Source organism: Mustela nivalis (genome assembly GCF_964662115.1).
Source record: "Mustela nivalis genome assembly, chromosome: 11".
Classification (NCBI taxonomy): Eukaryota; Metazoa; Chordata; class Mammalia; order Carnivora; family Mustelidae; genus Mustela; species Mustela nivalis.
This window is the reverse complement of record NC_139030.1, coordinates 85,658,704-85,685,015: the sequence shown is the minus strand read 5'-3', so window position 1 is coordinate 85,685,015 and position 26,312 is coordinate 85,658,704. Positions and strand designations below refer to the sequence as shown.

At 53.4% G+C, this 26,312-nt stretch overlaps 2 protein-coding genes and 1 long non-coding RNA gene across 9 annotated transcripts in view; 1 reads left to right on the top strand and 2 right to left on the bottom strand.

Moving 5' to 3' along the window:
• Positions 1-151: 151 nt before the first annotated feature.
• IHH (Indian hedgehog signaling molecule) lies at positions 152-7,684 on the bottom strand. Its single transcript, XM_082691531.1, has 3 exons — positions 6,004-7,684; positions 3,329-3,590; positions 152-1,614 (listed from the first exon to the last, which is right to left on the bottom strand). The coding sequence occupies exons 1-3, from the start codon at positions 6,313-6,315 to the stop codon at positions 956-958; spliced, it is 1,233 nt and encodes a 410-aa protein (XP_082547657.1). The 5' UTR covers positions 6,316-7,684; the 3' UTR covers positions 152-955.
• Positions 5,988-24,518, top strand: LOC309844541. 4 transcript variants are annotated; one of them, XR_014300745.1, is made up of 6 exons: positions 5,988-6,073; positions 9,368-9,456; positions 10,268-10,471; positions 14,157-14,318; positions 20,830-21,048; positions 23,352-24,518. It is a non-coding gene; the product is annotated as an uncharacterized lncRNA (long non-coding RNA). The 4 variants fall into 4 exon arrangements; XR_014300746.1 differs by lacking the exon at positions 14,157-14,318 and having other exon boundaries at positions 23,352-24,517; XR_014300747.1 differs by lacking the exons at positions 20,830-21,048; positions 23,352-24,518 and adding an exon at positions 14,509-15,620.
• The window catches only part of NHEJ1 (non-homologous end joining factor 1), a 79,311-nt gene continuing 73,123 nt past the window's right edge, over positions 20,125-26,312 (bottom strand). For all 4 annotated transcript variants that reach the window (XM_082691555.1, XM_082691553.1, XM_082691554.1 and 1 more), the window contains exons 6-8: positions 21,610-21,727; positions 21,062-21,180; positions 20,125-20,644 (exon numbers count right to left, since the gene is read on the bottom strand). In XM_082691555.1, the coding sequence (XP_082547681.1) occupies positions 20,570-20,644; positions 21,062-21,180; positions 21,610-21,727 (312 nt within the window). In that variant the 3' untranslated portion in view covers positions 20,125-20,569. The remainder of the gene's footprint in view (positions 20,645-21,061; positions 21,181-21,609; positions 21,728-26,312) is intronic.

Here is a 26,312-nt window from a genome sequence, read left to right as displayed (position 1 = left end):
GCTTTGCTGGGCTGCTGGATGAGGAGGGCCTGCAGAGATGGTGGGAGCATGGGAGGTTCTGTCCACAGAGGAAGGTGAGCACATCCCGGACAGACCCACCCATGGGTCCAGACTGTGTATTGGCCCCACTCAGCATCCTAGACTCCACAGCTCTAACAACTTAAATAATTTTTATTACAAAAGGAAGAAAAGACCAAAACATCCCCCAAATTCTCCCATGGGCTTCCCGCTCCGTGCCAATAAATAAGGTGGGGGGGAGACTGACCGGAGGGGGAGTGGGGGTCGTGGTTCAGCAGAAGAGGGAGCTTAGCTCAGGCTGGGGCTGGAGGACATCCAACCCCCTCCCCAGGTTCCCGGGCGCTGTGATCACATTGGCTGAAACCCAGAACTCCTCCCGCTGATAGCAACAGTCTCTGGAGGCGTCCCGAGGAGTGTGTCCGGAAAGGAAGGTCCTGCCTCATGATGGCCAGGCTGGCTGCCCTACCCTACGGCCTTCTCGGTTCTGGGCAGCTGATGTCGAGTCCAGCCAGCTCCCTGCTGGCTCCCAGGGAATCTAGCAGCATCAACTGAGGGACAAGCCCACCTACAAGGGGCCTAAGACAGATAGAACGGGTCTTCCCCCGCAGGGGAGACAGGTATGAAAAGTCGAAGGGAGAGCTGGCTGGGTTGGCCCCGCTCTGCCAGCCTTGAGGTCTCTAGGGTAGAAGGCTAGACCAGCCCCTCCCACCCCTACCAACCAGCTGGGCTTTCAACCCTGTCACTGCATCAAAGTGGGATGGGTGGTCGACACTGGCACTGCCCAATGAAGCTGCAATGGTGTGTCTCCGTGAAAGAGGAGATGGTGGGAACCAGTGCCCCGCCGACTCAGGTCCCGTCCAGCACCAGTGCCCTGCTACTAGCAAGGAGGCCTTTGGACCAAGTCAGGAAGCTGTGGGAGGGCAGCCAAGGGGACTTTTCAGCTCCCTGGCCCGGCCATGCCCAGTGAGTGGAAACTGCCCTCTTCCAGAAGGAGCCGTCCCAGACGGTAGAGCAGCCGAGGGTACCAGTGCACGCCCTCTCCCGGGGTCCAGCTGCCCCACACCGAGCTGTGAAACAATCGCAGGGGCCAAAAGGCCAACTGAGCCAGACGGTGGTCGGCCACGGCCGCAAAGCAGGAAGCCACCACATCCTCCACCACCAGCGTCCCGTGTCTGGTTAGTGGGGCGTAGGCCCCCACTGCCACGTGTGTGGAGACAGCCGCCACTCGGGCGGCCTGCAGGCCTGGCACCCCAGCCACCAGCACGTACTGGCCAGGCTGCACTTGGCTGGCAAAGGTGGCCCGGAAGTGGGCCGCTGGTTCCGTGTGATTGTTGGAGGTGAAGAGCAGGTGGGCAGGCGTGAGTGCCAGGCGGCGCGGGGGGTCCTGGGTCTCGATGACCTGGAAGGCCCTCAGCCTGTCTGGCTCACGGTCCAGGAAAATGAGCACGTCACTGAAGGTGGGGTTCCCATCCTCCCCCATGGCCAGCACCCGGTCTCCAGGCCTCACGGCTGATAAGGCCACACGTGCCCCACTCTCTAGGCGCACCTGGGCTCCAGCAGGAAAGCAGCCTCCTGTCTTGGCCGCAGCTGAGTGCTCTGTGGGAAGAAGGGACACAAAGGTATTACTACTCTGTCAGAGCACCCCTCCCCAGAGCGCTTCTCACTCCCAGGCTGCCCCCTGCCACCACTCACCGTACACCAGCTCTGCTCCACACACACCCCCCCAGTCCCATGCAGCCTTGAATCCACCCCAGCCCACGATGTCATCTTCCTGCCTTCCCCCACTGCCACCCAATCAAAGCCTTTGCCAGCGAGAGGAGTGGACTCAGTGTGCTGAGACCCACGGGTGAGGAGGAAAGGGCCCCTCTAAAGCCCAGGGAAAGCTCCCACCTGCCCTCCATCCTGACAGTGCCTTGAGGCTGTCAGAGAGGACCAGGATTGTCTGAGATGGGCAGCAGTCAGCCGTGACCTGACACTCGGCAAGCAGCAGTCTCCGTGGAGAAGGCACTTAGCTCCTCTGGGGTCGGGAGGTCCCGTTATTTCTCACTCTTTGCTCAGACACTCCCCCCAAATTGCCCTCTCAGATGGACTCCCCAAGTTCTGGGCCAGAGCTGAACCTCAGAGTCCATAAGGAAGTGAGAGGAGGACCGGCCATGCACAAACACAGATGTCTGGGGAGCCTCGGAGCAGACAGTCAGGCCAGGGCCTGGCTCACTGGCAAGGGTAAAATCACCGTCTTCAGTTCGTGTGCTGGGTCCTTGTGTGGGGACAGGACATGGTGGCACTGGGGAGTGGCATGGAGGGCAGTGTTGGGGGTCAGGAATGAGGATGGAGGTGGCCACTTGGGGAGTTGGCCCCAGACCAGTGTTTCACAGGTGCAGGGTGGACGTGACTTGAAGCAGATACCACTGGTGGACAAGTGCCCGAGGGGAGGGCAGGGGTGGGGGCCCCATGGTGTGCCCCAGTGGGTCTGGGAATAGGAAGCAGTGGGCCTGGTCTCAGTGTGCCAGGTCTTCAAGTGTCGACTATGGCCCGGTGCCTACAGCCTGGTGGGGCTAGGCTGGCCGTCATGCAGGAAACTTTTGAAGCATCTGTGACTGGGTTCAGTGTAGGTGACAGGGTTGTTGACAAGGTCGAGGGAGGGGCGAGGCCCCCATGCCTGCCCATTTGGATCAACAAGGCGGCCAATCTGGGAAAATCCACTTTATTGAGTCCACTCTGTTTATTCTGGCCCTCGTGGCTGGCTTTGCCCCAAAATGTCCAGCTTCAGGGCCCTGGGGGGGAGAGGTTGGGGACACCTGCACCCCCCCCCCCGGGGGGGAGCATAGGAAGTGCCCTAAAGGGCCTGACCTGCCGCAGGGTTGTGGATTCTGAATCTCTGGGCTCCTGGCTCCTGGTCAGGCAGGCTGGTGTCTGGGCACGCCCTGGCCCCGGCCCCTGGTCCCACCACCCGCTTCCATTCTGAGTCAGCTGAGTGGGGAGGCCATCTCTGTCACAGCCTGGCTTCCATCTGTCCAGCTTGCTCTGGCTTGCACTTCCTGCGGCAGGCTCTGGACTGCGGACTGCAAGGCCGGCCCCCAGCAGCGCTGGGACAGGCCCTGTCTCCCTAGGCTCCTGCCATGACACTACCAGGGACGGGACGAGCAGGTGGTCAGCAGCAGCAGCGGGGAGCGCCGCAGACGTCTTCTTCCCTGGGGTCCCCTCCTCCATCCCCTGGCCGGCCTCTTCACCTTCCGGGCAGCAGCGAGCCCTGTGCCTGCCCACGCCCTGCGGCCCCGGCCCCGGGCCCAGCCCCCAGGCAGCGGCTCACCGGACTTGACGGAGCAATGCACGTGGGCCTTGGACTCGTAATACACCCAGTCGAAGCCGGCCTCCACGGCCAGGCGAGCCAGCAGTCCATACTTATTGCGGTCGCGGTCTGAAGTAGTAATGTCCACTGCGCGGCCCTCGTAGTGCAGCGACTCCTCCGAGTGGTGACCGTCCTCGTCCCAGCCTTCAGTCACTCGCAGCTTCACACCAGGCCACTGGTTCATCACTGAGATGGCCAGAGAGTTCAGGCGGTCCTTGCAGCGCTGCAAGAGGAAAGCACATGGAGTTAGGGGGAAATGCTGACCTGCATGCCAGGCCTCTCCCAGATCATCTGCCTGAGTTGGGAAACCGGGGAGGTGCTCTATCCCTGTCTCTTAAGAACAAAGAGCCCTAACTTGTTTCCTTGCATTCTAGCATCTGGCTGCTCCAGGGACCTGGACCGCATGGTGGCGCCACAAATCCCGAGGGCCCCGCGGGAGGTCCACCCTTGGGCGACCTTCTCTGATAAGTGGCCCCTCCTCTTTGCACTCCCTCCCCTCAGATCGGGCCACCCATCCCTCCACAGATGGGGCTACTCTTCCAGCACCCAGTCCCCCTGTCCCACCAAGGCCCTGGAGACCAGAAACCGCCCTTTGCTAGCAGGGTGGGGGGTGGGGGGAAGTGGTAGCAAAGCCAACTGCCTCCGGCAGGACTGCTAGGCATGCAAGGCCGGAGGTGCCCAGTAGGTGTCACCGTAGCCTCAGGGCTGAAGCCCCCCAATCCCAGCCCTGAAGGACGGCAGGTGCAGAGGGCCCCAGCAGCGTGGAGGTGTGTTGGAGGGGAATCCCGGGCTGCCTGGATCTCTCCAGCGCCTTTGAAAGAGTTCTTCCTTTCAATTCCTGCTGCTACTGAAGATCCAAAAGCCTCCAGCAATGGATCGGAGGATGGGGAAGCAGGGGAACCAGAAGCTGATGGAAATGCTAGCTCACAGCCCGGCCAGATGGAGGGCGACAGGAAGCGTCTCCCGATGCATGGGGAGCCCCTGGGGTTGATAATCCCAGGACACGTTCTCCCTGAGTCCAGAGTCATGAGCACCTCTGCGTGGCCCCTATCAGAGAAGGGATCCGAGGAAACGAGCCTCTGATCTCAGCAAGCCAGCTCTGCGCTCTGTCTCACATGGGGGCGGGAGTTGAGCTGTGCCCTGGCCTACCGGGAAGGACCAGAGAGCTCATCTGTCTGTGGTAACTCCCACCATGCCTACAGCCCAAAGGACCCTACAGTTGACTGGGGGGAGGGGCATGTGAGAGAGGGGTCCCTTTCACAGTCCTTGACTGGGTGCGGGGCCTGCCACGCCTGGGCAGCCGGTGCCCCACCTGGGAGAGCCCAGGCCCCACAGACCCTTGGACTCGGGTCTCCCAGGAGCCAACAGCAGCTATAGCCCAAGGTTTGGCCAACCTCTAGGGCCAGCAGCCTACCTGGGGGGGCGCTCACTGCCCAGGGAGGGAGCTCTGCGTGCTCCTTGCCTCCAGGCTTCTAGCCCCCCACCTACGGCGGCCCCGCAGGCCCCTGCTCCCCGCCCCTCTCCCCCTCCCCCCCCCTCGGTCCAGAGCCCGCGCGCGCTGTCAATGATTGCCCAGCCCGTGGCCCGGATCCTTATCTGCATTCCTCGGCGCCCGGCCCGGCCCGGCCACCAGCCAACCTTCGGCCCCGACACCGGCCGGCCAGCCCCGGCGCCAGGGCGCAGGCTGAGGGTTGTGCTGGAGCTGCTCTTCCCAGAGCACCTAACGAGCAGGCTCCCTGCCTGCGGGGGCAGCCCAGGGACACCACTGAGGAAGGGGACGAAGGTTTCTGATTCCTTGGGACCCAGGCTGCAGGAAAGAAAGTTTGCCCCCCAAGAGCGTGGGCTGAGCGTGTCCTCTTCCGCGCTTGCAGAGACTAGCTAGCGTCAGCTCTGCTCCCGGCCTTCCCAGGCGGGCATCGTGGCTCTTCTCTTTCAGCCCTCCCCGGCCGGCCACCAAGCCCAGGGGATCCCCCAAGTTCGTTCCCAGAGCCCAAAGTTCCCGGCACCCCACCCTTAACCGCAGCTGGGCCATTCAGCTCTCGGGACAGACACGTGGGCTCGCCGGGCAAGTTCCCTTTTCCACCTCCGCCTCCCAGCCCAACTCTTCCCGCTGTCCCTAAGACCAGACCCAGGGGGGACGCTACTCCAGGAGGGGGCAGCGCAGCGGACCACAAGCGCGCGGGAAGGAAAGGCCCTCTGCGCCCACAGCTTCTTCGCCTTTGGGGTGCCCGATGGCTTCAAAAGGAGAGGGGCGCAGCCGTGAGGAAGGTTAGGCCCGGAGGGACTGAGTGGGTCCCGGAGGCACGGGAGGTGGTGGCGGCCAGGTACCTCCGGGTGCCGCGTCTGACCTCAGCTGCCTGCACTCCGGGCCAGAGAAGCTGCCGCCACCCGGCTGCGCCGTGGCGCTTGGAGGCGTGGAGCTCTCCTCACAGCCTCCGGCGGGTTCGCGGATGTCCGCGCTCTCCCCGGAGACCCCTGGCCGGCCCATCTTGGGCAGCAGACGGCCGGGCTTGGCGAGAGGGGCAGGTGCCAGGGGGCGTGCCAGCCAGTCGAGAAAAGGTGCCAGGGGGGCGGGGAGGGCCGGGCAGGTGGCGGTGCTTCGGCGGCGGCGCCCTGCGAGGGCGGGTCGCGCTCACCTGGGTCATGAGGCGGTCGGCGCCCGTGTTCTCCTCGTCCTTGAAGATGATGTCGGGATTGTAGTTGGGGGTGAGCTCCTTGAAGCGCTCCGAGCTGCGCGCGATCTTGCCTTCATAGCGCCCGCTGGCGCCCAGGGTCTTCTCGGGCACGTTGGGGCTGAACTGCTTGTAGGCGAGCGGCACGAGCTTGCGCGGCGGCCGCCGCCGGCTGCCCACCACCCGGCCCGGCCCGCAGCCCCGCGCCGCCGGCACCAGCAGCAGCAGCAGGAGCAGGCAGAACTGCAGTCGGGGCCGGAGCCGGGCGGGAGACATGGCCGGGGAGCCCGAGCAAGAGGCCGGCGAGGGCGCCTGGTGGGCTGGTGGGCGAGCGAGTCGACGGGAGCGCTGGGGGGACTCAGGCGTCCGGCTGGCTCCGGGGGACTCCAGGCGGGGGCGCCATGGGCTGCCGCGGCGCGGCGCAGGGCCGGCGGGACTCAGGTGCGGGGCGGGGGCCCGGGGCCCTGGCTGGTGGCGGCGCGCTGTCCCCCTCGGCGCCTCGACTCTGAGCTGCCCGGCTCGCCGGCCGCCAATAAATAGGCCGGCCCGTTTGTTTTGGCAACGCGGCGGCGGCGGGGGGCGGCGGGCGGCGGGGCTGCGGGCCGCCGGGCTGGGCTGGGCTGGCCGGCGGGGCTGCCGGGCCCCGCGGTTAGCACCCCGGCCCGGCGGTCAGGCGGCTCGGGCGGAGCGGGAGCTGCTGCCGTCTGCGGCGCAGCTCGGGGCCGAGTGAGAGGGGAAATGGAAGAGATCCGGGCTCGGGCCCCGCGCAGACCGCACCCTACCCATGTCCCTGCCTCCTGTGCGCTCGACAGCGAACCTGCAGCAAGGGCGGCACAGCCTCCTCCCCCTCGGGCGGGCGGCCCCGGCACCAGCCAGCCCTCGTCCCGCTCGCTCCTCCGCTGCGTCCGCCCGCCCGCTGCCCTCGGCGCCCCCTGTGCTGCCTGAGTTCGCCCTCCCCGCCCGGACGCGCCCCACCCCGCCTGGGCCTCGCCTCTGGGTTCCCCGCGGCTCCGGGGTGCCCCGCCAGACGCAAACCTCCCGGACAGGAGCTGCCACCCCCACAGAGACCGCAACCCACGGCGCGGCCGGACGCGAGGGGCGGGGGGCAGTGGCGGGACCGCACAGCCGCCTACGGTGTCCCCTGCGGGGAAGTAAAGCCAAAAGGCAGGAGGCCGCTCCTAACCTGGGGCCCCGCCCTGGCCCAGGAGACGCGCCTTCTGGGCTCGGTGCACTGAATTCCCTATCAACCCGGCGCACATCCTATGACCCCCAGGTGTGCAGCGTAGGAATGGGGCATCCAGCCTCACAAAGAGTCGGAGAGGGGGTTTTGAGTTGGAAACACTATTAAAGAGAGCAAACTGAAGTTGCAAAGGGAGGGGCCAAGATGCCGAGAAGAGTTGCTAATGGTGAAACCGCCAGAATCCTGGAGAAAATGACCACCGCGGAGAGGGGCAGCACAGGTCTCGGATACAGGGACTTACCAAGGACCATCTCAGCGATTTAGAGCTGCTGGCGCGCTGGACAATTACTCTGTTATTTCTACTTGACAAATTAGAAAGAACAGAGAATACGCAGAGGCAGCCAGAGAAGCATGGATTGTGTACCTATTTTAATATGCCTTTCAGGAAAGCTGAATGAATTCGAATTTATTCTGCAAAAACAAGAGAAGGCAAATATGTTAAAGACAAATGCCACCATCGCAACAAATGATATGATTCGGTTGCAATATATCCTAACATTCAGTAGAGATAGAAATAGATTTTAAAATGCTCGATCCAAGAATACTAACACAATAAGTACCGTTTTGCTGATAGGTGCCCAAGGCACAGAAGCTAGTAGATATTATTATACCAAGTATTCTAGTTGCATTATCTAATTTAAACTCACATCCCTTAATGAGGCTATTATTATTCCTGGTTTACAAAGGAAGATTTTGTAGTTCAAAGAAGATGAACAACTAGTTTCTGGCTGAGGAGCAGAGAGGAATTCAAATCCTCGACCCTCTACCTGGGTCTGACCCCAGAGCCCCAACCCTCTCCCGCATTGGTGTGCTGGCCCTCTGTCTTCTGCCACCAGTACAGCCCGGGGGTTTGGATGGTGGTGGCTTTTCACAGATGTGCTCATGTGTTCTCTGGGTCGATTTTGTGAACAGAAGTTCAGAATTGCTGAGGACTCAAGGTAGTGCTTAATCCAATCACTTCATTTATAGAAAAGGAAACTGAGGCCCACAGAAGGGAAGTTATAATGACGCCACCAGAAGTAGACTTGGATACAGGATGGGCTGTTTCTTTTCCTCCCCTTTGCCCCATGTTCCCTACACTGGGTTCTTCCTTCCTTGGTATTTGGATTCTGTCTCCCAGTCTCAGACCACTCTGATGTTGTTTCTTTTCCTTGAAAGCTCTCAGAGAGCTTTAAGGCATATTTTCCGGGGCTCAGAAGATATCCCTGCGATATTCCCCACCTGTCTGCCCCTCTTCCCCTGATTTCCAGGGCAGACTACTCAGCCAGGCCAGCACCTCTCCCCATCCAGACTAACTGGGGACCTCTTCTTATGGAGCTCTAAAGAAGACCACCCCATAGGCTTCCAGGGTCACCTGTGCCAATGTGTTATGTAATAATCATCTAGAGCAGTTTTGCCTTCAATTCAGTCTGTCTTTCTTCCTTCCTCTCTAATGCAAATTCAACTCCTTTCCCTTTTTTTTTTTTTTTTTTTTTTCCTGGTCTTAGAGATCAAGGCCATTAACCAACTTCAGTCTCGAAGAGTTTGTTAAATTCACTTTCAACCTTCTTTTCTCCAAGTGAAAGACAATTTAAGATTCTCTTAGAGGCTCAAACTTCTAACCATGTATTAACTTTGCCATTCTTCCTCTCACTTCCCTTCTTAAACTGTGACCCTGTGGAATACAGATCTCTGGTAAAGACCTGATCTGTGTCAAAAAAGCACTCATCAGTGCTGAGAGAGTTTGGCATTGGGAGTGCTCCTCGCATGGGGGTGCCCTTACCACAGTGTAACCTTGTTGGTTGAGATCAGGGCTCCACCAAGTCCAGTCCCTCCTCTGCCTGGCTAACTTAGGAGCAGAGCTCAGGGTGTGGACTGGGAGAAGCAGGGGAGGGGGGGCGTGGCTGATATTTATCAAGTCTGTTCTCTATGACACTTACCTTAAGCACTTAGTCACATCTTCCCAACAACCCCCTGCCCATGGCAGTTATTATTCTCACATTACTGATCTACAACCCTAAGGCTCTAAAGATAAAGTTACTTGTTTGGGGTCCCACGGTCATTTGAACCCCGGAGCTTCTTCACTCTGAACTTACACTTTTTTCTCAGGACACAGTGGTGGTTCAGGATCTCAATCTCAAATTCAGATCTGCATCCATCCGGTCACCTGCAGTGGAAGGAGGGTGGGGAAGAGGCCCGTAAGTAAAGCATCGTCATTTCCACGGCAGTGATCCTGGAGCACTTTCGATCCCAACTGGGGCCCAAGATGGCTTGGCTGCCCATGTTCTTAGCCGTTCAGTAGATGTGGGGTAGCTTTGCACTTACGCTCATCCATCCAGAAGCAAATGCAGCCTGCTCCTTTTTCTGGTCACTGGTAGATCCTGTTGCCAATAAACTGGAGAACCAAGGTGTGCCACTCCCGGGGCCAGCAATGGCCTGGAGTTTAAGCAGCGGCAACAGAGCCTGATGAGGGCACCTCACATCTGAGTCCTGGGCCTATTGGTAAAATCACTTTCCTTCTCCCACCTCTAGACCCCTTCGCCCCCTCAATCGTCTGGATTTTGCAAAGAACAAAGTAAAATCTATTTCTTTGGATATGCTGATTTCTTTTTTGCTTACTAGAGTGCACGTTGGAAAACTAGGTCGGAAAGAAAGAGGAGAAGGAGGAAAAGACACCATAGAACCGGATAATTTAAACATATCTGTTGGGGGCACCTGGATGGTTCACTCAGTAGAGTGTGGGACTCTTGATCTCAGGGACATGAGTTCCAGCCCTATGTTGGGTGTAGAGATTACTTAAATGAAAATTTAAAGGTTTTACTATCTGTTTATTAGACTACTATGCTAGTATATTTACTCCATCTTGAAATTAACACTGTAGTACAAATACCACGTGCAGCTTGTCATCTATTTGTACAGGTGTGTGTAGGTATGTGCGTGTGTACAGACGTGTGTGTATATCCACAGAATCACACACATAATCTGCGCTGGTCCGTATTTTCCTCTTAGTCCTGCCACTTGCCCAGATCAATCTTGCTCTAAATCCATGGGAGCCGAACCACAACAAGACAAGTTTCAGGAATGCTGTTAGTTGAATACCTGCCGGTGACTCAGGGCACAGCAGCCCCGGCTCATGGAAAGAGCACCAGGCCTGGAATCGGCCGATCTGCACCCGAACGTGGTCTCTGATACCTTCTACCCATGTGGCCTTGGGTAAGTCACTTGACTTCTCTAAATTTTAGTTTTCTCATGTATCAAGTGAAAAGCTTATCAGTTACCTCGGAGGACTGTTGAGAGGGTTAAAAGTATAAGCTGTACAGTACAAGTATAAGCTGTAAACTACAAAGCTTTTGTGTCATTATCCTCCGTTGGGTTGGCTAGCAACAGCGGCTGTCTGATTCCTATCATCCGTCCAAGGGGAGTAGCATCCATCCAGCTGCTCATACTCTGCTGCTCCTACTTGTGTGTCCCGAGACAGCAGTGGGATTAAGAGGATTCTTTCTCTGAGGGATCATCTACCTTGTGCACAACAGCGTGATGGGCACATAAAGACAGAGAATGCAAACAGAAAGTCAAAGACACCGTTGTTTTTCTCAAGAAATTTACTATCTAACCTCAAAAATAAATCATGAAAATAAAAGACAGTTACGAAGCAGTGAATACCACTCCTGAATGAGTACAGAATAATGCATTATAAACTAGAGAAGTTAGTAGATCTGGGCCTAGAAGGGTATGGAACTGGGAAGCTGTTAGCCTGGGATCTTTTCTTCCCATTGACCTCTCCCGCTAGTTGTCCCAGTGACTGAACTGTTGAAATGTTTTTCATCATCTTTAGATGATTTTGATATCTATTTCATAGGTGCTCTAATTCCAACTGGTGATGGGGTTAGACCTCTTGAAAGATATCCGTTTTGAAGGAGGGGAAGAATGAAGAGGAAAAGAATGAAGAGGAAACTCAGAGATGGGCTGTGGCTCAAACACAGATGATGGCACAGTGATAATGAAAACCCAAGCTGGACAATCTAGGAAGGGGGGAGGTTCCACTGCGATCTGATGTAACCTTCACTAAAGCCTTATGAAATTGACACCATTATCTTCGTTTTACGAATGAGGAACTACTAAGATTCAGAGCTTGTAAGCGAGGGAGTTGGAGTTGGAATCCAGACCGGTTTTACTCCATAATAACCCCATTTCTTTGTGATTCCTGGGGCAAGCACACTGGGTTGTTGGCCTCTGTTCAAGACACTCATTTTCTCTCTAAATCTAGGGGACTCTTTTGTTACCTTTATCTTGGATTTTTAACACCTCGTATCTTTGACCATTTCCCCAGCTGGTTGGGATCATTCTGATTTCTGTTGATTTTTTTAAGTAGGCTCTACACCCAACGTGGGGGTCAAACTCATAGTCCTGAGATCAAGAGTTTCCACTCTACCGACTAAGCCAGGCAGGCGCCCCTGTACCTTTGATTTTTAAAAAAAGATTTTTATTTATTTGTTTGAGAGAGAGAGAGAATGAGAAGGGGGAGGGTCAAAGGGAGAAGCAGATTCCCTGCTGAGCAGGGAGCCTGATGTGGGACTCTATCCTGGGACTCCATGACCTGAGCTGAAGGCAGTCGCTTAACCAACTGAGCCACCCGGGTGCCCCATACCCCTGATCTTTTTAAAGAGGTTAGCAACTCCACCAAATTTGGCCCACATGCAGAAATGGTAGCAGGCCTGTCTTTCAAGCCTCAGATCAGTCCAGAGCACATTTTGGAGATCCAATTAGAGCCACTCAAATGCTTTCAAAGCCAGCTGCTGATCAGAAATGAGAATGTCAAGTTACCTTCCCCTAACAATAAGCTCATTACAGGCATTTCAGAGAGATTCCAGCATTAAAGACCTTGCTTTGATGATTTTGAAAATGCAGGGAAAAAGTAGCAATATTAGAAGAGGTCCCCTGCTCCCTGCAAATCAGAAACTAAGGACTGTGGTAAACTCTTATAGACTGAAAGACACACATACAAATATATTTCTGTATATGGATAATAACATGTTTGTTAACTAACAAGCTTTATTTCAACCCCAGTGTCTCTATTTGGGAAGAAATTAGTTGCTTCAAGGGAGTCTTGGAAAATACTAGTTCAGTGAATGTTTGGTACGGGAGAAGGTACTACTCTTTTAATACTCAAACGATGCTCTTGGGATGCTTTCTGTAACTGGGTTTGAAATGGCCCTCTCCCCCTCTCTCACCAGTCTCTCTTGGTACAGATAGCATTCTGAGGATACTGGGGATGTACAGCCAAAGAAAGCAAGAAGGTATCTTGTCACTTGTTTCTTCTAACTTGTGTTCTTAGTTTCTGCAAAATGACAGCTCCATTCCATTGTGGTTCTAGCTCACACAATGGCATTCGGCCCCACTCTCTCTTTCTGACAGGTTGCTCCAAACCAAAAAGATGAAATTCGTTTGTGTCCACAAGTTTCTAAAACCCCTTCAAGATACCGCTGGGGTGGACAGTGGTGTGTGTGGGGTGTGTGTGTGTGTGTGTGTGTGTGTGTTCATCTTTCTTTAGATATTCACACCACGAGTCGTGTTGAGCCCCTAGAGAGTGTCAAACATGACCTGAATTGCTTGAGATGTGAGAGAATCAGAGAAACGAGAAGAGAGCCCTGCCCTTGTGGAGCTGTATAGTCTAGTGGGGAAGCATTAGGGATACTGACATTTAAAAATAACGAAGTTGCACAATGTGTTACTGGGGAACCTGAAGGAACATCAGCACAAACCGTGGAAGGGAGGAGAAGGAGTGGGAGGGCAGCCTGTTTGTGGGGAGGGTGTGAGGTTGGGAGGTAGGTCACTCTGGTAAGTAAGGTGATCAGTGGAGGTCTCCCTGAGTGTGGCTTGAGTCAAGACCCGAAAGATGTGAGGTCTTCAAACAAGCAGATGTGTAGGGAAGCGCATTCTGGAGCAGAGAAAGCAAAGAAAGACCTTACATGCTTGCATATTAAAGAAATAGCAAGGAGACCAGCGTGATCAAGGACGAAGCTGGGGGAAGAAACAGAGTAAGCCTGGTTTTCTGCTCTCTAATCATGAGTATAATTTTCAAGCTTTGTATAATGCTCATACTGAAGATAATTTACCCTTAAAGAGATTAGTGTTTGATATGTAAATATGGACACAATATAGTCTGGTAAAAATAAAAGCCAGTAATAAAAATGAAAAAATATATATACAAATAAATAATAAAATAATAGATAGGATTCTTTTAAACATTTTTTAAAAAGAGACATGGGCGTGGCTCTCCACTTTCTACTTTGTATAGTTGAAAACAACTATCCCTTCACTATCGTCTTGGGATGGGAGGCTTCTTGAAAACAGAAGCGACATCTCTGTGGCCAGAAAGCAAGTAGCAGAACATCCCCGATTGGTGGGGATGCTGCGGGGTCAGCACTCAACATATACAGGGCTTGAATTAATGCATGTTTAATTGTGCTGTTTCTTGTGGAATATGTTTTTTTTTTTTAATTATTTCATTCCTGATATAGTTTCTACAAACCTTTGCCTTTCTTTGAATTCCTTTGGGATGTTTTGGAACACCCTGGTGGACTTTCCCATTGACAGTCCCAGTCTATATACCACACAAGGTTTAACCAACTGGCCTGGCTTCCGACGTCTCCCTTCCAGGTCCAAACCACGGCCCATCCTCTGGAGCTTCCACTGGGTCATCTTTCTTCCCACTGACTTCTCTCCACTAGTTGTCCAACTTACTTAACTGTTGAAGTGTTTTCAACATCATCTTTAGATCATCTTGATTTGTACCAGCTTCAATGCCATCTGATGATGGCCATTAGGGTGATTTCAAGATTCCTCTTCGGGAGCATACACACATCTTAGAGTCTCACTCCCAAGAACTATTTTCCAGGTGTCCTTCTGCCAGTTTTAAACCAGTTCCTGCTTTAAAATGGCTTTGGGGGAGGACCCACAGGAGCCATGCCGGTCCCCAAATTGCCACACAGCACCCTCAGTGAGAAACATCAAAGGCTCCCTCCTGGTGTTCCATCCTCGCCCGATATGACATGATCAAGTAAGTTTCGTTTGGCACAGTTCTACTATTTTCATTCTTCCAATCCTAAAAATGCGCCTACACTTTGACCGTTCAATAGTCCAAGTTGCTGGCGCTGGGCCTCACTGTACCTCAGCTCACTGGCTGTGACACCTCTAAAGGCAAGGTGACAGCGGGGGACAAACTCAGAGTTGGCCATTTCTTAAACCAGGTGCCCTAGTGTCCGCAGGAGGAACGTCGTCTGCCTTTGGCCAAACACTGCTGCGTTAATTTTCCCTTTAGACAATCCAGACCCTGCATCTCCTTTCGATTCCACGTGGCCATTGCCTAGGCCCTCTATTCCCTCTGTCCTCCTCTTCCAATTGTGTAAATTACCCTGCCACTCTGAACTGGTACTTATTAAAAAGAGCAACGTAATGGACATTAGCACCAGCAGAAAACCACTCAAGGTAGGTTATTTGGGTCACATCCACACATCATCAGAGTATGACTCTACATTATTGTCATATCCGGTAACTAATGAAAAAGAAATCCTTTCTGGCAATACCTCTTCCCCCAGCCAGGGCCTTCCTGTTCCTCCCATATGTGACATGGGACCCATCGGTACTGCCGCGTGCCCTGGGCAGCGCCAGGCAGCAGTTGTAAATGAAACTGGCAGGCTTTCCTCCTCCCGTGGTAGCAGATCTTTTAGTCTTGAATAAAGGATATCTTAACATGCTCCTTCCTCCCAGGACCCCCGGCAGTACTGTGCTTGACCGCTGGCCACAGACCCAGACCCTGCAGGGCTTCCCCCACTCCCCGCCCCCCAGCACCGACTCAGCGCACCATCCTGCTTACCCTTCAAGGCTTGGGGTGGGAGGGGGAAGCTGGATGGAAGGCTAGTCAAGAGGGTTACCCTTACCCTACTCCATTCTCCCTTCTCCTGTCGATCCTATCAGGGGTCCATAAAGCGAGGAGGACTCTGGCCCGGGAGAGGGGGGTAGGGGTTAGGCAAACAGGCCAGGGAGGCAGTTGGTTGAAGTTTAACCACAATATTCTTGGTCTCTATTGTTTTGAGTGAGGCCCAATATTTCCACAGCAGGATTATAGAATCTGATTAACCATGTTAGACAACAATGCCGAGCTGGGATGGGCTTCCCCTTCCAGCTGCCAATATGAAAAAGTAAATATAACACCCAGATTTCAGAAGGGACTCCCAGCAGCCCCCAAGCCCTCCTCCCCAGTTCTAGCCCCGCTTCTGTTTGGGGACCCAAAGTGAGGGGAGGACGAGTGTGGCATCGCAAATGCTCCTTTAACTCCTGGCCCTCGGCCCAGCAGGACAGGTAATCCTGGTACAATCTTCCCAGGTGAGTCAATGGCTATGTGCTCCCCACACCCTGGAGTCCTTCCAGTGCCTCTTCCGGGTTCCCCTGAGCTGGCCCAGACTCTCAGGAACCCATGAGAGTTAGCTGCTGAGAGGCTAGCCACATTCAAAGGGTCCGGGAGTGTAGAGGGTCCAGCAGAATGTTCTGGGCTCCCAGAGAGAGAGAGACCAAGCACGGGTAGGACTTAACAGCTTGGAAGAGCAAAGGAGCCTTTGCTGGAAGGCTTTGGTGCCATGTCATGACTTCCTGGAAGCCAGGGTAAAGAAATGAGACCCCAGAGTTGAGGAACCACCATAAGGCAGCACCTCGGGAGACGGAACAACAGACAGAGGACAGCTGGGCTTGCAGCTCAAGGAACGAGGGACCCCTTAGGTCCCTCTGTGTCACCCATGTGCACGCACACAAGCTAATTCAGACTCTCCCTGTCTGGATGTTTCCCCTCAGGATGGGGTCTTCTGATGCCCTGTCCGATGCGGGGGCGGGGGGGGGGTAGGGTGCGGGGAGGAATACAGCAGTAAGGAGCAACAAGATTAACTCGCAGCTTCCAGAAGGTCGTGGCGGTTTGGGAGATCTCTCCCTCCAAAGTGGGACTCCCCCCCCCCCACTTCCATCGTTCCTCTCCATAACTGAGTGCCCAGCATAATCCAGTGCAAGTCGGTGAGCCCACGTATTTACTGATATCGGGAACAGGGTCTAGGAATCCAGAGCCAAGGCTCTGGCTCCGAGGCGGGGGTCTTCCTGTAGTAGGTCACTACTCCTTTTGAAGGGTTTCTTCTTTGTGAAAACTACAATATAGAAAATACTTCAAAGCAGAGCTTAGGAAAGCACACATCCTGGGGGGCCTGGCCGGCTCAGTGGGTAGAGCGTGTAACTCCTGATCCTGGGGTTGCGAGTTCGAGCCCCATGTTGGGTGTAGAGATTACTTCAAAAAGGAAAGAAAAGCATACATCCGGATCTTATCAAAACCCAGTTAACATGAAGTTGCACCGTTTGCTAGTATAATCCCACCATGGTGATATTTTCTGAATTAGGGTCAAAAGCGGACTCTGTTCTCAAAGTGTATTTTTACTCCTTGAGAGTATGAAAGGATGAAAACAGAACGCACACAGGAAATAGGTGTATAACACAGATGACATTAATAGCTCAAATAGCGAGGGGGTAGGCAGAACAGAGAAAGAGCTTATTACATCGTGAGGATGGGTTATTAAGAGGATTTTAGGGTTCCCCTGTACTCTGGGGAGCAGATCTTCCTAGTTTTGTAAATAGGAGAACACGAGGGACAGCATAATGGTGGACAGAAGGAGAACCAGACCAAGCTGTGGCCTTTTCCACCCCCCCCCCCCCCAATGTTGCTATCCAGAGGCAGACGGGCTCAACTCCCAGCCGCCCAGTCGAGGAGCGGAGGTAAGAGCTGGGGGAGATGGGAGGTTTCAGCGAACAGGAAGGCAAGACGTGGGAATTCAAATGTACCACTAGATAAAATTAAGAAGCAGTAGGGCTGAGTATTTGGGAGTCTTGACCTTCTCTCCTTCCCCCCAAGTGTTCCGTGGAGGTGAAGTTCATCAGACCCCGGGGAAGCGACAGATTTTTTCCTCGTCCGGAACCGTAGGAGCACTGATCTCTTTGCTTCCTTACACTCCAGAAATTCCAGGGTCAGCTCCTCCAGATTCAGTGGGAACATGCAGACTAGAAACTCCTTTTTCCCTTCTCAATAACTTTTCTAGCTTTTGGAAACACTCCTTGATCTAGGAGACGTGACAGAGCAGAGAATGACCCCGGTGGGATTTTTTTCCAGGCGGTGGCCAGGGCGCTGCCCTCAAGGCTGCTGGGAAGCCCTCAGTCAGGCCCGGCCGAAGGAGGTGCTGCCCAGTTGGCCGGCTAAGAGACGAAGATTTCTCTTCCAGCAAAGAGCTTGCCTGTCCCAGCTGACTGTGGGGGGCAGGGGCGCCCGTCCACGAGGCCAAATAGGCCTGGCAGCCTAGGTGGCGCTATTTCCCTATTTTTAGGTCAAATTGCAAGAACTTCCTCGAGGTCCCTAGTCCTGCTCCTGGTTTGCTGGCTTGCTCCTGTAAACCACCTTATATTATTTTTTTTTCTAAAAATACTCCAAAGCAATTGAAAGAGTCCCTTCTCCCAACAGCCAGCCCTGGCCCCAGCCCCGGCCCCGGGGAGCGGGCGGGTAGGCGGGGAGGTGGGCCACTGCTTTATTAAACACAGGGAAAACTAATATTTACGGAATAAAATTTATGGAGCAGCCACGAGAATTCGACCCTTTTATGTGCATGTGGGGTGGGGGTTGGGCCAGGCTGGGGGCCTGGGGAGGGGCCCAAGCCAGGGGGCAGGGCTGGAGTACAGCCTGGCCAGGCCAATTTGTAGAGGCTGGGATTTCCCTGGAGTTGCCCCCAGGATTCTCAATCACCACCCCTAGCTCGGAGGGGAAGGATACCCACCCAGGGCAGAGCCTCTGGGAGCACTGCTTCTCGAAGGATATGTTTAGGCAAATCCCTACGCAGGCAGCAAACTTTGGGGTGAAGGGGACAGTGCGGTGGCAGGGAGATCGCTTAGGTGTGCTCTTACTTACTTAAAAGTAATGTGTGACTTTAAAAAGTCCCACATTCTTTCGAAAATGCAAAAAAGTTATGCTCTTAGCATTTTATTCACAATTTCAGGGGATTCACAACTGCCTGGGCCCTCTCTGATAAAAAATGCATGCTCTTGGGGCACCTGAGTGGCTCTGTTTGTTGAGCCTCTGACTCGATCTCAGGGCTGTGAGTTCAAGTTCCTCAGTGGGCTCCATTTTTTTTTTTTTTTAATTAAAAAAAAAAAAAAAATGCATGCTCTTGACACTGTGGTCTTAACACAGAGGGATTATCCAAGGTGAAGAACCCTTACTTCCCCCGACTCAGCTTGCTGGAGAAGTCTTCCCACTTTCCTTGTGGTCTCATACCTCATCGATACCGAAATCTAGCTTGTCTAAATTATGCCAGAAAGAAACCAGGGAACAGAGTGAGCCACCTGAGGGCTTGTTTGTACATAGTCCCCAGTTCACTTCGATGACAGTCCGGATGGTGGGGCGCGTCTTAGGGTGCTGTGGTCCAGAAGCCGTTATTGGTGGTGCCTGGGAACGAGCCCTGGGGGAGCCCACAGACTCTCCTGGTCGGGTGAAAGCATGGGGCCCCTGGAGTACTGAGAGCCCCTGGCTGTGAGGAGCCAGTGGCAACCAGGAGATCCTACTGAAAGGAGGCAGAGCCTTGGGAGAAGGAGGGTCATAGCAGAAGAAAGAAAGAAGGCCTAGCACCCTTCCCGGAGAACAGAGAACGTTGGTCAGTGCAAACACACGGCTAAGAACTCTGCAGTCTCCGTTTAAATGCTGGCTGTTACTTATTAGCTGTGTGACCTTTGATAAGTCACTTAATCGCTTCCAGACTCTATTTCCAAGTGGGTGAACAGTATCTTCCCTCTCTGATGCCGTGAGAATTCAATGTGAGGCACTTATCAGGGCACCTGGTGTGCATTAACTGCTTAGTACCTGTTAGCTGCTTATATCTGTGCTGTTCTCCTTATAATCATTATTATTTTATTATTGCTTGGGTTGTCCTCTTCCCCATGACCTGACGTAAGGACAGAAACACCCGTCCCAGACAGGGAAGGCGTGGGGATGGGAAGGCATTTGACCATAAGTAAACAAACTAGGCCAGGCCTCCATGGGTCCTGCCCCGACACCTCCCTCCACCCGACAGCTCCCCGTGAACATTTGAGCTCGACTTTCCTTCCTGTCTCTCCGAAGTCGTGTTCCAGAGGGTCTTACCTAGTAAGGAGAACCTAGCCGGAAAGCCCAAGGGACTTTACCAATCCTGGGATGCTAAATCTTGCCTGATCTGTCCAAAGAGTTGACTTTCTCCCTAGGATGTTTCCTTCCTCATAGAAACTTTGCCCTTCTTCCTGCTAAGGCACTGTTCATTCTCTAGGCCAGTTCTGTTGTCTCAGAGAACTCTGTGCCCATTCCTGCTCCCTGCCGTCCTACCTTTTCAAGTTTTCCTAGTTGCCATGTTATTTGAAGTGGCATGAAGTCTCTCCCACTCCAGTGCGAAACTACCTCAGCCCTTGTGCTCAGAGCTCTTTATAATTTTGATCCCAGACTGTGGTTTAGTCTGTTGTCTATGCCTTGGAAACAGACAAAAAAAAAAAAAAAAACCCCAAAAAACAAAAAAAACCCTACATGATGTTGGGCAAAGGAGAGCGGCAGCGATCTGTGCTGTGTTGTGCCCACCACGGAAAGAGTTCTCGAGATCAAAGGTCCCAAATGGAGGCTTAGCACTGGCCACAACGAGAGAAGCATGAGAAGAATCTGAAGGAGCAGATCAAGGGCCTGAACTTCATCTAGAGACAACAATGGGTGGGGCCCAGTAGAGTGAAAGATGTTGGTTCTATGTTCCCCAGAATAAGCAATCTCAAAAGCAGGGGAGTGTGAGTGCTTTTTATTCCATGCTTAAGAGAGAACTGGGTCTCTGAGGAGCACCTGGGGTTGACTAGGGGCTCTTGAGAAAGGTGGACAAGGCTTCCTGAGAGCATTGTGCCTTTTTGCTGACTTGGCCTCCATGCCTAGAGTCCATGGTAGGATCCTCGGTCTGGAGAACCTTTAACAAAAGAGAGGAAGGTCTGGGACTCTCGGAAGCTGGCTTCCACTTGGCTAGGGAAGGCCAGTGCCCAATGGGTAGAGCCAAGATTCCCTGGGTTAAGAGTACCCAGGCCTGTCTGTGTGAACTTCTGTTATCTCAGCCTTGTCGGGGGGTGGAGTGCTCTGACTATATAACTCTGTGTCACAGATGTTGCTGCGACGGGAGCTCCTCTCAAGGTGACACGAGGAAGCTCTTCTAGTCCGTCCTCAGCAGTCGAGACAGTGATGGGCTAACTGAAGAGCCCCCTTAGCTTTTTCCTCTTGACCTTTGACAGCTGAGGTCTCTGCACAGGGCCTGAAGGACCCTAGAAAGAAAAGGAACCTGAGTTAACAGAGGTTTTGAACAGATCCACTTAAGTCAGGAGAAGAACTTCTTTGCTCCCGTGGCTCTGGTGGGGGTGAGGGGCTGACACAGGTGTTCTGAAGGCTGTGTCAGGCAAGGAATGTGATCTAAGACTCCGTGCCCTGCGTACATCCCTTCCTCCCCCAGGGAACAACCTCCCAGACCATCAGTGGAAGTGGGATAAGGAAGAAAAGGAGTCAAGGTCCTTCACTCAGTACAGGAATGGCAAAGAGGAAGTATCAAGGGAAGATGTGAAAGACCATGACTGCCTCCCAGAAATCCGTCATCTGGTGGCCTGGTCACACATATCCTCCAGTATGGTTAATGAGGTGACAAGTTCAAGGACTTTTGGCTCAGGGGCTGCAGGTACGTGACTCACTGTGGGCTCTTTCTCGGGCACTGGGAGGGATGGTGCTGAGGAGACTGGCTCTTCTGGCTCGTTCAGAAGTTGGTTTTCTGTCCCTTGTGGGGAGGTGCTGCTTGAGGGCTGAGGATCTCCTGAAATCAGAACAATCAAGGGAAGACTGTGGTAAATACCTTCTTCTTACCAGGGAGGCATTAGCATTAAGCAAGCATTCTGATTGAGGTCAGAGTTCAGGATTAATAATATAAACAGACAGAAGTAGCTACAAGTCCAACCTCCAGCTGACTCTCGGGAAGCCCTGCTTCTACGCTGAAAGTTCAGACCAGTGTCAGTGGAGGTTTCTGCAATGATAGAAATGTTCTTCTTCTGCCCTGTCCGACCTGGTAGCTGCCGGCCACGTGGGGCTACTGAGCATTTCAAGTATGGCTACAGCAAAGGAGGAGAGGAATTTTTCATTTCGTTTCATTTGTATTTAACTGAAATATTCACAAGATGCGAGAGCTACCATATTGGAGGGCGGAACTCTAACCCCAGGGAGACCAAGTACTTCCGGAGCTACTCACCGCTGCCGGGATGTTTCTGTCTCACTTGGATCTCTTGTCTGGTGACCGCTGTATACAGACTCTGTAAGTTCATGACAAAGGATCTCCCGTCACCTATACTGCATGCCTCTGGTAGTTTCTAGAGGGGAGAGGAGACGCTGTCATTGGTTACACTACATTGCCAGAGAAAAGCAGATTGATATCCCATTGGCAGAAGTGGCATCAACCATAAGAGAATTTATACAGGGAAGTTTGATCCAACATATGCATACCTTGTTGGGAACAGTATAAAGACCTCTTGTGAGGTCTTCTCTGAAAGGCAACTCTGAAAGCACATCTTTAATTCCCCCAATACCTATTGTGTTTTCCCATGAATGCCCCTGGGGTATCTGCCCAAGAGTCTCTAGGGCCTTTCTTTCAAAGGAATGACCTCTGAGAGGACTGTTTTAGGAAATCATCTTACTTAAATTGTCCCTGAGCTGTACAGATCACCTTTCTACTTACGTTCCCTCCTAAAGTTCCACACTAGAGAGAGAATCAGGATGAAATGCAGGAAAGGGGAGAAAGAGCAAAATAAGAAAGACTGAGAGACAAGACTGAATTATGGAGCTGTGGTGCTTGGTCAGCGGGGGGACTAAAGTGTGCAAAGATTTGGAGGCTTCCCAGCCTTTTTACGTAGCAATCCACAAACCCACAAATGGGGGCGATCATTCCCCCAAGAGCGGAGAAAACTGGCTCTTGAGGGGTGAAAAAATCTTACTCTTTTAAAGTATGAAATGTCTACATACAGTACACAAATAGAATTTTGCTCTCCCTGTGGTATTAAAATTTCCTGAGGGGTAGGGATTAGGCAAAAGTGCCTTAGGTTCCTGAGCAAGATGAGGAGGGGAGAAAGTTGAGAAATCCTGCTCTCATCACACCCTATGTACCTGTTTCCTTCGCTGTGAATGAACCGTGGATTTATATCCACAGGAAAATGCCTTGCCTAGTTCAAGTTTCACGCACTCGGCTTAACAGACTTGAAGTGACGGCTGGAGACGGAAGCAAGGGCAGTAAAAACGAGATGAAGGCGTCCGGTATCCAGGGGTCCCAAACCTGGCTGCGCTTCGCAATCTTGGAAAGGGCCCAGGATGCCTTCACCTGTGCAGGCAGACTGTCCTGGTTCCCGGCCAAGCTAGCTGGCCTCAGAGGGAAGCCGTGCCAGTAGCTCACAGTGCGCCCACCTGAGAACCCTGGGCGGACCCACAGCTCGCGTCAAGGGCACGTGCTCTGTGCTATAAAGGCATTCGTTTCTGAGAAGCCGCCGAGGGGGAAGGATGAAAGAGAGAAAGCAGGAGAAGCAGGCAAGCAGCTGCTGAACCACAGTCAGGATTATCTCTCCCCAAGGATGGTGGGAGCGGACCCCCAGGAAACGCAGCATGCACTTGTGCTCCGAGCCTGGTCCGTCAGGACTCCGTCAGGCTTGGACTCTCACTGGAAACCACAGATAAAGTCAGAACTTTGCTTCTGACCAGCTATCACCGCAGGAGTGAAAGGGCCCTGAGGAGTAAACAGGAAGCGGGTGGGGGGTGTCGGGGGTGTGGGGAGGTTGGGGGGCGGTGGGTAAACTATCAGGCCATACACCTCCATCTCCCCTCACTCTCCTTAATTTCAGCCTCCCCAAGCCACGTTCTCTGAAAACAGGTCCTCTTCTCCGCAGACAGAGAGCCCCGACCGTGGACAGGCCAACAGCTGTTCTCCTTCCCTATCTCTCCCATCTCCAGGACCTCCTTCAGATGGCTCCGGGAACGTGGCCTCTCCCAGGCTCCTGCACGCCGGGCTCTGGAGGCCGGGTGCTGCCGGTACAGATGGACGAGGCAGAGTCTCCGCTAACCCATTCCTCACCCTCCTGCCCTCCTGCCCCTTCTATGGAACCAGACAGACACCTACGTTTTTTAGGGCGCTCTTCAGCCGCATCCCGAACTGAGTCTCCAGACAAAGTGGCAGAAATGAAAGGCCACTAAAGCTGGTGCGTCCCGAGCCTACGCCCAAATACAGAACTGATATCCTGGACCTTCCTCCAGATCTTTCCCCATCTCAAGAGATCTGGTCCTGCAGGTGTTGCCGGAAGTTATCCCACCGGAGTACTCTCGGAAAAGTACTAGAAAGAGAATACTGGGGGGCGCCTGGGTGGCTCAGTCTGTTGAGCGTCTGCCTTTGGCTCAAGTCAGGATCTCAGGGTCCTGGGATCAAGTCCCACATCCTGATTCTCTGCTCAGCAGGGAGCCTGCTTCTCCCCCTCCCTCTGCCTGTCCCCCAGCTCATACTCTCTCTCTCTCTAATAAATAAGTAAAATCTTTTAAAAACAAAAGAAAGAGAACAGTGGTATATTTGCTGCATTCTCTCCTATGTGCTAGACACTGTTCTAAGAATTTAAATGTATTGACCCATTTTATTTTTTTCCTGCTGTTTCCCTGGCACCTGGACTGGGGTCGGGGTACATCAACATGGTAGGCACTAGTGTAACCCCATCTTACTGACATGGTCCAACTAGTAAACAGCTCCGCAGGATTAGAACCCAAACAGGCTGACCTCAGGGCCGAGGCGTATTACTACCCTCTTTCCTTCTCTAAACAGCAGAATTTTAGTCACAGGAGCCACACAGCCTTTCCTAGGGCCACAGCCACCTGTGGCTCCCATCACAGATCACTCGCCTCAATTCCCCGCCAGCTCAGGAACAAGCTCCCTCAGGCGACAAGAGAGAAGTGAGCAGAGAATCCAGACGTTCTACCAGAAAAGCTGACCCCACCTGGAACCCTTGGTGGGCCTGAGGCCATCTCTCAGTCCAGCCATCCCCAGCATCACTGCTTCCGTGATGGCATTATCCTCAGAGTGTACAAGGAAGAGGAGGTGGAGAGGCCCGAGCTTGAAAAGGAGAAACATTAGCTCCGTGGGCAGGACAATGGCAGGAGCGAGCTGGGGCAGGCAGCGGAGATCAAAGGGAGAACAGTGGGGTCAGGACTAAGAAAAGCAAACAGCAGTGCCCCCTGCCATAAAAGTACGAAGGAGCCAGGAGCAAGGTGTACCAGCCACAGAGCGGGTCACTGCGCGGAGTGGGGAGGGGAAGAAGACACAGGCTGGTCTACTGCGGACTGCGTTCATCTGATCGACCCAGAACCACTTCTACGCAGCAGAAAGCCCCTGAGATCCTACCGTGTGTTAGGGACTGCAGGACTAGGGTGAGGGAAAAGAGATGCACCTTTCCCCCCTCAGAACAGGGCCGAGTTAGTCAAAGATGAAGAAGTCACCGTCCTTGCCTCAAAGGGTTTATATTCAGGTGCAAGGAATAGGCAGATTTCACGGTTTTTTTTTCCAAGGGTTATGCTATCAGAGTTAGAAATAAAGGGTAATGAGAACCGGAGAAAAAGAAAAGGAGGAGTTCTGACTGTCCAGCAAAAAGCCTGGGGCGGGAGTTGGTGGGGGTGGGGGGTGACATACAGCCAGCCTCCTCCCTTAGACTGCGAATGTGGGGAAGTATTTGAAGCACAAAGGTGTGAAAAGACAGGATATGTCGACGTATCTCATGGGAAATAAGACCAGGAGGCTAGATTGCTAAGGGCTGGCTGGGTGTTCTGACAAAGGATATGCCCCGGAAGTTTCCTTTTGTTTCACAAAGTGGCTTTCTCTGCTATACCCATGCTTGCCAAGGCTTTCTTGGCTCTGAATGAATACTGAATCAAGAGTGAGGGCTCAGAGGCATCCTCTGAGTTTGCCTTTGTAGGTTTCTGCTCCATTTCGAAGCCCTTCACTAACTGAACTGCTAGACTGTGACCTTTCATTAGGCAAAACAGAGAAGCATTTCTCTCCTATCTCCAGTTCCCTGGGACTTTGGCCCCCACCGTCTGGCCGTATCAGAAGCTTTAGGAAAACCAAAGCTACAGAAATCCTATAGGGCACTTTATTTCCCCTTCTTTTCCTACTGCAGCCCATTTCTGGTCCCAGCACCCAAATTCCCTTCTTTAGTGGAGATGTGTCTGCAACTCCCATCGCCACTGGTGAGATCTCAAACTCACTCCCAGTGATTCCAAGGCTCCCTCCTGCTCTCTGACCCCAGCAGGATCTGCTGGAGAGATCCCCGTTGTGGCTTTCCATTAGAAATTAGAGCTCAGGAGGTCCCTGGGTGGCTCAGTCAGTTAAGCGCCTGCCTTTGGCTCAGGCCAGGATCTCAGGGTCCTGGGAATGTGTCCTGCACCGGGCTTTCTGCTCAGCGGGGAAACTGCTACTCCCTCTGCCTGCCACTCCCCCTGCTTGTGCTCTCTCTCTTTTCTCTCAAGCTTTCTCTCTTTTTCTCTCGGATAAATAAATAAAGAAAAAAATCTTCAAAGAAAAAAGAAAGAAAGAAAGAAGTCAGATTCCCCACTCTACTCTCTCCCCCACCCCAATTCCATCCCTCCTTTCCCTGAGGCTGTTTCAGAAAAGAAACCTTTGGAATCCAAGTAAGGAAAGGCTGAACCCTGACACAGTGCTCATCCTACTCTATATTGGCCCACAGCCCAGGGGACAGGTGTAGGGGACAAAAGAGCCAGCAGAACCACGCAAACTGGAACCCCCCAGCATCAGCCTTGAGCAGGTCTTCAGGACTGGCATCAGCCCCAGGAGTCGGTGAAGCCCCCAGTTATCACAGGAGCACACGCAGGGGGCAATGCCCCAAACACACAGCTTTTCTCTCGCAACCTGGTGAACTC